Here is an 8801-nt window from a genome sequence, read left to right on the forward strand (position 1 = left end):
TAAACTAAATCTGCCTAGGCTTTGACCGACACACGAGCAGCTTCTGCTTCGATCGCTCGCTTGACTTTAAAAGCAGTCAATCGCTCATACTTCATCCACAAGGTATCATCATCAATCTCATTTACAGGCAAGCTTGCCCATTCAGTCTTAAGTCCCAGAACATTATAATTCTTTTTGTAATCTTCCCAGCCTTCCAGCAGCTCGTCAAATTTTTCTGGGTACTTGCTAGACAAATCATGAACCTCACCAGGGTCCTCACGAATGTTAAACAACTTCCAGCTATTTTCTTCAACAGGATTTCCAATAAAGGTAATCTTCCAGTCACCCTTGCGCACAGCTGCTTGTCCAAACAACTCCCAGCCAACAGTCTCATCTTTGTCATAAATAGAATTGACTGCAGATGGGTTCTGAAGAAATTTGACCCATGACTTGCCGCGAATTGGCGCAATCTCACGGCCCTTATAATTCTTGGTGTCTGGCTGTGCAACACCTGCAAGTTCAAGAAGAGTCGGGGCAATATCCATGACGGTGGAGAATGTGCTGTTTATAGAACCCTTGTGCTCGGGACTAAGTCCAGGGTGTGAAATGATGATAGGGACGTGGATACCACCTTCAGATGAAAACATTTTAAAAAGCTTAGATGGAGCAGTTGCAGCTTGAGCCCAACGGGTGCCGTACCACACGTACGAGTCGCCGTTACCAATATTTTCTAAAGAGTTGTTGTAGTACTTTTCAATGTGTTCAGACAAACTACCGGTGATGATAGTCTTTGCCTCGAGATCAGCGCCCTCGGCACCATTATCTGAAAGAAAGATAATGTAAGTATTATCGAGTTCTCCAGACTTTTCCAAGCTCTCAACAACTTTGCCAACATTCCAGTCAAGTCGCTCGACCATTGCTGCAAAAGTTTCCATGGCACGGGCAGACTTTTTGCGCTGAAGATCGTCAAGATCCTCCCAGTCCGAAGTGCCAAGTGGAACCACAGGGTGTGGTTCAACTTCTTGAGGAATAATACCAAGTTCTTTTTGACGTGCAAGGCGCTTTAATCTTAAAGCAGCAGGACCCTCGTCGTAAACACCCTTGTATTTTTCAATCAAATGTCGTGGGGCTTGGAGTGGCCAGTGTGGGGCAGTAAATGTAAGGAACCCAAAAAATGGCTGATCACTATTTTCTTTCTTCTTTTTTTCAACATGCTCATTGAGGTACTCGAGAAACTTACCTGCGTAAAAATCAGAAGAATAAAAGTCTTCTGGTAATCGCTTTGTATAATAGTTTTCACCCTCGGCATGGAGCACAGGTGCAGTGGCCTGTAACAAGTCGGGAACAACTTCGTCGACTGTTTTGTTTCCAAACTCGAGCTGTGGTTCCCAGCCGTAATGGTTAGCGGCACCAGGAAGTAGTGCAAAACTTTTCTGGAACCCTCTTTTAGCAGGGAATGCTTCTGGAATAAGTCCCAGGTGCCACTTGCCTGAGATGAAGGTATGGTACCCGCCACGTTCAGAAAGAAGTTCTGGGAATGGGGCTACCTTATTGTTGAGGTAACCCTCGTAGCCAGGCTTTTCTCGAAAGCCAGGGGTGCGCCGTACAAACTCAAACATGGCGCCGACACCGGCAATATGGTTGTCGGTGCCGGAGAGCAGCATAGAACGTGTGGGCGAGCAAGCGGCAGCTGCATAAAACTGGTTTAAACGTAGACCGTTAAAAGCGAGTTTATCAAGGTTGGGGGTATTGATTTCACCTCCAAAGGCGCCTAAGTCTGAGAAGCCCAGATCATCGGCCACAATGACAACAAAGTTTGGTTTTTTGGTGGAGTTAGTAGGATCAGTCATGGTTATATCGAAGATGTTAAGGAATTGAGATAAGATATGTCTTTAAAAAAGGATACGAGGATCATTTTATATATATATATATATATGTTTTTTTTTTCTCAATTGCATATTTCATCATTCTTTATTAAATTTGATCATTTCCTGGAAACTATAAGTCAAAATGGATTTTTTTTTATTGTTGTTGGTACAAAATGACGCCATCTGATGAGTCTTGACGGATATCCGACTTAACAACAACTTTGGAATATCAAAAAACTTCTTTGATCGGAACGAAGCCTTTAAATTAGTGACCATGTTCCGGTTGTACGAGATTCATTTTGAAAATTTTAAATACAATGCAAATAATAAATTCAATTCTTCTTCTTCTTCTCAATGACTTTAAAAATCCAGTTTTTTTTTAATACTATTTTCTCTTCTTTTCTTTTAATCACAATCGTTTTAAACCGATTTTAATCTTAGATACATGTGTTCTCAGTTTTCTCTTCTTCTTAATAATGGACCCAGATGAAGATGCATTACAGGGTAACAGGCACGGAAAACTGTGGCTTGATGGTTTCGCCACGGAACTTGGCGACGTTGACGGCGACGACGGCGACGACGACGACGGTGAAGAAGCCGACTGCGGCTGAAGTTGTTGGTGCACTTGCGGTAGCTGTAAAGTTTGTGATACTACTACTACTACTGCTGGATTTGGTAATAGATTTGATGCAGAATCGGATTGTGGCTGCTGTGGCGGAAGGTGCTGCAGCGATGACGAAACCGTAGTAGGACTAGTCCCCGCGGTCGGCGAGTATGCAGGTGCCGGGCCCATAGTTGGAGATAACGGCGATGGTGGGGCCTTTGTGAGACTATTGGAAGATGATGATGATGATGATGAGGGAGGGGTGAGCGAGGTACATAGTCCATTGAACGAACTTTCTTTGCTAGCAGGGAATAATGGCGATGAAGAGTTAATGCCAGAATTGTTTGTAATGTTGTTTGTGTCTCTTTCGTCGCGTGGAAGCAAAACACTTGAGGTTTGGGCCGAGCTTTGAGTTTGAATCATTTGCAAGTCCTGGCCAGTTGAACATGTTGCAGACAATATGAGTGGAGAAGAAAGCCCAGAGTTGGTGGTGCCTGCACCCCCATTTTCCTTGTTGTTGTTTGTAATGATAATAGAGTCCTGGAAACCCTTTCCGTCAACCATTTCAATGTCTTCTTTGACCGGTAGCATGTCAGGTTTAACGGTGGATGCAGTTGTAGTTGTAGTTGTAGTTGTAGTAGTACTATTTGGTGCTTCAATTTTTTTCATGGGCTCTTCGACTAAGGGTGAGTCGTCCAAATTGAACTTTTTTAAAATATCTGCGCGTGGGATTGAGTGCACCTTAGTCATGACACGAGCCATTCGTTCAAATGCCGCATAGTCGTCCAGCATGAGTTTCCCAGCTTCTTCATTAAGCGAGGACTCTGGGTTTGGTTGAATCAAAAGGCATCGTATAGTCTATTGAATGTTTGTTAGTTAGTTAGTTAGTCTATTAGATTTGTTATTTTTTTGACAATATAAAAATCCTCATAATCTTACCAATATAATCTGAGCCAAATCAACATCCGGTCGCCAGTCCCGCTTTAGTGTGTCTACACACACCTCACCTGTGCTTGGTTGCACGTTTGGGTGAAAGATCTTTGTGACAAAGTATGCCGCTGGAGCTTTGCGCGGATACTCTGATGGGATTTTGAGCTTGACGCGCCACGCGCCGCCGTAAAATGCAGTGGACTCAGGGCCCAGCAAGTAAAATGAAATAGTGCTGAGAGATGACATGCCAAGTCCTGTTGAGCGGCCAGGTAGCGCAAGACCGATCGAGGGTTCAGGGTCTGCAAGAGAAGAATCATCGTCATCATCTTCAGTGTCTAGGATGCAATCTGGAGGAGGAGCCTTGAAGAGTTTTGCGAGGTCCTTGTGTATTCTTTGAGCCATGATTATAGAGATGCTTTTTTTTTTTTTTTGGTTTGATTTAATTTAATTGAAATGGTCAAGCTATTATTAAAGTAATTTTGTTTATTTTATGAAATAAAAAATAAAAAATAAAAGTTGTAAATCAGTAAATCCCAATTGATTGAACATTTCCATTCAAACAGCCAGGTCTTTAAGATTGTTGTTTTTTTATTTACTTATTTAGTTATTTACTTATTTAGTTATTTATTTACTTTTGATGATTTATTATTATTTATATTATTTACAAAAAAAAAAAAAAAAAAAGTCTCTGTTTGTTTACTTTTTGGTCGAAACAGGCGATGTTTGTTTTGTCACCAAAAGCCATTGGAAAATATCACCCTCATTTTGATGACTAATCTGCCGCTCGTAGCCATCACAACAATAGAGATGTGTTGTAGAAAAAAAAAATTTTTATTATATAAAAATAACCAATTAAACACATTTTTTTTTTTCAAGAATTTTAAATCATAAATATCATTTTAAAATATATATGAAATATTTTAATAGTAAATTATTAGATCCTTTCAACAATTATTCACATTTCTCTTTTGTTAATCAGAATATATATCAAGATATATTTAAACTAACCAATTAACCACCTAACGTAACTGGTATCAAGTCCTACAATCGATTGTAACCATTTATTTTATTTTATTTATTTTAAAGTCACAATGGAAATTCATTACTCTTAAAAAAAAAAAAAAACTAATCTATATGAAACTAAATGGTTCTCATATATTTCTATTATCAAAAAAAAAAAAAAAAAAAAAAAGTATTATTGTCTCTTGAACTGAATGATAAGATAAATTAATAAAGGATTTCCTAATTATCAAAGAAATAACTTTTTTTTTCAAATTTGATCTAGAGTTAAACAATATTTCCCCACAATTTTATTAAAATTTCATTTGCAAAGGAAAACTCAATTAAATCCATTTACTACAATATATAAAAACATGTTTTGTTGTTACTTGACTAGAATACATTTGGAGGTTTTCAGCTTCAGCAAATAAGTTTAAACCCCCTATATGCTAGTACTTTTTCTTTTGTAATCCAACGTATATATATATATATATATATATATAAATCTTTAACTTTCTTATAAGTAAGAAAAGAACTGCAAAATGGATTTGATCTACTTGTATATACAGGATATATCCTTGGAAGATTGTAACGAGATTAAACAAATTATACTCCACAAAGCCCAGTTGTAATGTGATTGTTATAGCGACGACAACAACAACAACAAAAACAATAAAAAAGTTTCTAGTAGTTATGTTCACGTGATTATTTGTGTAACTGGAACAACGGTGGGTACAACGCAATACTATTTTTTTTTTTTTTCATTCCTACCAAACCACCATAATTATATATAAAAAAAACAGACAAACATAGCTGCTTACTGCCTTCATGATCAATAGATTTTTTTTAAATCAAATTAATAAATAATAATAAAGCCAATAATATATAATAAATATGTATAATGAAAATGAAAGATTAAAATAAAAAAATGTGTATGCAAGATTATTTTTTTTTTTAAATATTAATAATAAAAATGGTCGTTGAATAAAAGATGAGTTTTGTTTGTCGTCACCAAGCCGGTGGTGCCGTTTTATTTTATTTTATTTTTTTTAATAATCAATGACCTCATATACTAAAAGATCGCTTAAAAGGTGCAAGCAAGGTCGTACTTAGCACTACCGTCGTCATTAAGAACACCCCAGTGCTTCTCGACATTGGAGATACCAGAAGTATCAGGCTTCCAAGACTCATCGTAGGCCTCAAAGACAAGAGTGTTAATACCCCAAGCACGAATGGCGCAAATGGCAGACTTCCAAAAGTGTTGAGCATTCTCGACAGAAGGAACAGAAACACCATAGCTGCCACCAGCAGTGGGCCAACCAGTCTCGCCAACCCAGAAGGGGATATCAGTGGAACCCTTAATAGTCTGAATGGTCTGGAGAGCCTGCATAATGTCGTCAACAAAGGAGTAAGAGGCATTAGCCTGGGTCTGACCTTGCCAGTAAGAAAAGGCATTGGCCAAGACAATGTCAGCAGCCTGAATAGCAGCAGCATTACCACCATCAACAAGAACGTTCCAAGAATCGACAGTTCCAACAGGAACAGAAGACCAAGAGTTGCCGTCCTTGTCCTTAAGGGTGGAAATGTAGCTTTTAGCAGAGTTGATTTTATCGGCAAGAGCGCTGGCACTCAGGTCACCACGGTAAAGAGCCTCGGAGCCGACAGTGAAGGCACGGACATTGGAAACAGAGATGGTGGGGAGGTAGGTGGACAAGGCAGCCAACTCAGCAGCAAAGTGGGCGTCGTCATTGGGCCAGATACCAAGGAAAGCCTGGAAACCAGTCTGAGTGAGAGCAGAAGCCATGTTGGCAAGGGTGTTGCAGTCGGAAACAGCGTAAACACGAACAGTGTTGGTAAGAGAGCTCATGTCATTGAAGTCAGTAAGGTAATCAGAGGTTTCCTTGCAGTTACCGTCAGAGTTGCGCTTGACACCAATGTCAAAGCCGAGATCGCCAAAAGCAGCAACGGAGGAGGCACCCGCAAAAGCAGCGAGAGCGAGGGAGGTGGAGAACTTCATTGTTGGTGATTTATGTGATTAAAATATGTATGTGGTTAGTTGGTTGGCTGGTAGCTTTTTTCGTGTTTTGAAAAAAAAAAATAAAAAAATTTAAGAAATTGTATGTTTTATATGATGTTGAAAAAAAAAAAAAAGAGGCGAATAAGTGACGTTTTAAACGAGTGACGAAGAAAGTTTCAAATAGACGAAAAAAAAAAAAAAAAAGGAATGAAAAAGATTGTCGAAAGGGAAAAAATTCTATAAGGAATTTTACTCTTTTGGCTGGTTGAGTTTTTCTAAGGGCAAGTCTAAAAAGTTGTAATTCTAGTTTGGAAAGAGAAAAAAAAAAAAAGGGAAGAAGGAAAGAAGAAAGAAAAGACGGGAATGGCGGTTTTAAAAATAAAATTTTTTTTTTTTTATTTTTTTTTTAGGGAGAGAGAGAGGCCTCACACAAAGTAATTACGCAGACATTTTAAGGCAGCAGCCCAGACAAGGCATTCAAGCAGACATCACTTAAAAAAAAAAAAAAAAAAAAAAAAAATGGGGTGTTGCTGCGGCACACATTAAAATACATTTGCCTCTCGACCGGGTAACTTTCCACTATAAGTCTTTTTCTTTTCTCTCTCTATCTATACTCCAATATAACCGCTTAAAACTTGTGTCTTTTAATCTAAGTTCTATCTATATATAACATGCATAAGTCACATCCCATTTTTATTCTACAAGCCTTCAATCTTGGACATTGCAATCAACACCGCATCCTCTACACGAGCACCACGTCCCATCCGGATCCGCCCATCAAACAACATCTGAGCCTTCTCTAGACCAGCAAAATTTACAGAGTCTGCTAAAACAGCCTGCTCCAATTCCTTCCATTTGCCAGTAATAAGCAACACTGGTACATCATCTCCAGGTGTTGTTGTAATACCCTTGATCAAAAAGGTTTCCTCCTCAATCAAAGCAATCTCGTTTGCTCCAGTCGCCTTGTTCTGCTGCTCCAAAAATTCAGCACATGGTGCAAAAGCTGTATACCGGTAACCTCCAGAATAAGGACACTCAGTAAACACCTGCCCAAAATTCTCTACTTTGCGGACCTTATACCCGAATCCCACCGTAGTCCAGTGTGTGTCACTCGTCTCAATCCCCTTCTTCTGTAATTGCTCCAGCTTTTTGTCGTTACCAAAGGCATCCTCTGGTGAAACTACCGCCTTTGTTTCCTTGTCAATCACAACAATCGAGTGTACAGGAACTTTTACTTTGCCTGCCAGTTTCAGTACCTTTTTCTCGCCAATGTTGACATATCCAGTAAGTCCCGGATCATTTTCCTCGGCAGACCCAGTCACCTTGGTTTTTCTCTTACGCTTGCGCCCGTTGCTGCTCGTAATCGTACGTGTCTTGGACTTTCTCACCTTACGGTTTACACTCAGTCCAATAAAGTACCGACTATTTTCATGGTTTAGCAGATCAAGACCTGGAAGCTTGGGTAACTTCTTGGCAATGGAATCGAAAAAGTGCGTCCGGTCACCAAACAAGCTTTTCCGTAAATATGAGGGAGTGACAAAATATTCAAGCAGTCCAACAAGCTTGTCTTGATCAGAAAGTTCAGCGTCGTCGTCGTTGGTGATTGGTGTGCTCTTGTCTTCTGTACTGGGCTGCGGCTCATCGCTTGAGTCTTCACCAAAAACAATTTTCTTGGGTTTTTCAAGTTCCTGTGCTACAACAACTGGTGCACTTTCTTCTCTTGATGGTTTTGCAGTATCATAAACAATGATTTCAGAAACACCAAACTGCACCGCTGTTCGTGCAATCTGGTGTGCTGTGGCTGCCACTTGTTGGCCCGTACGGCAGTTGGAAGATGAAATAGCAGATGATGGAATACACAGGGTTAACCGTCTTTTAGTTCCTGCTCTTGTAATCTAGAAAATGATTAGACTATGAAAGACTATTAAGAGAATGGGTTATTCTTACCTTAAGATGTTCAGACATTTTTGATCTTATGGGTATTGCATTTGATGAAAAAAAAAAAAAAAAAAAAAATTTAAAAAAATTTTAGTTTTGGCATTTAATTTTAACCCTAAACCTGAAATATTTATTATGGTAGCTAAATAGTTATTATATCTTTCAATACTGATTTTAGTTTAAAAATGAGAAATGGTATTAGAAATTTTTAGATTTTAGATTCGAAATTTTCAAATCTTCAAACATACAAATATGTGATATTAAAAATAAATAAATAAATAAATAAATCAATGACGTAGATAAATTAAATATTGAAACAAAAAATATTAAAACCACTATAACAATTTCACAAAATATTTTTGTAGACAATTAAAATTCAATTAATCAATGAACCCCCTTTACTAACAAAACAAACAGCCTTTAATTGACTACGTAAAATTTATTTTTTATATCTACGAGTTGTATT

General features: G+C 38.4%; 4 protein-coding genes across 4 annotated transcripts; all 4 read right to left on the minus strand.

The window, feature by feature from the left end:
- Positions 1-14: 14 nt before the first annotated feature.
- On the minus strand, positions 15-1829 carry SAPINGB_P002920 (uncharacterized protein; the record flags this gene model as incomplete). Its single annotated transcript, XM_031997638.1, has 1 exon — positions 15-1829. The coding sequence occupies one exon, from the start codon at positions 1827-1829 to the stop codon at positions 15-17; it is 1815 nt and encodes a 604-aa protein (XP_031853529.1).
- Positions 1830-2344: 515 nt separating this feature from the next.
- Positions 2345-3783, minus strand: SAPINGB_P002921 (uncharacterized protein; the record flags this gene model as incomplete). Its single annotated transcript, XM_031997639.1, has 3 exons — positions 2345-2513; positions 2585-3309; positions 3391-3783. 3 exons carry the CDS (start codon positions 3781-3783, stop codon positions 2345-2347), a joined length of 1287 nt encoding a protein of 428 aa, XP_031853530.1.
- A 1681-nt stretch (positions 3784-5464) lies between these two features.
- On the minus strand, positions 5465-6397 carry SAPINGB_P002922 (uncharacterized protein; the record flags this gene model as incomplete). Its single annotated transcript, XM_031997640.1, has 1 exon — positions 5465-6397. The coding sequence occupies one exon, from the start codon at positions 6395-6397 to the stop codon at positions 5465-5467; it is 933 nt and encodes a 310-aa protein (XP_031853531.1).
- Positions 6398-7095: 698 nt separating this feature from the next.
- Positions 7096-8362, minus strand: SAPINGB_P002923 (uncharacterized protein; the record flags this gene model as incomplete). Its single annotated transcript, XM_031997641.1, has 2 exons — positions 7096-8292; positions 8345-8362. The coding sequence occupies 2 exons, from the start codon at positions 8360-8362 to the stop codon at positions 7096-7098; spliced, it is 1215 nt and encodes a 404-aa protein (XP_031853532.1).
- Between the last annotated feature and the right edge of the window lie 439 nt (positions 8363-8801).

Source organism: Magnusiomyces paraingens (assembly GCF_902498895.1).
Source record: "Magnusiomyces paraingens strain CBS 517.90 genome assembly, contig: contig2, whole genome shotgun sequence".
Classification (NCBI taxonomy): domain Eukaryota; kingdom Fungi; phylum Ascomycota; class Dipodascomycetes; order Dipodascales; family Dipodascaceae; genus Magnusiomyces; species Magnusiomyces paraingens.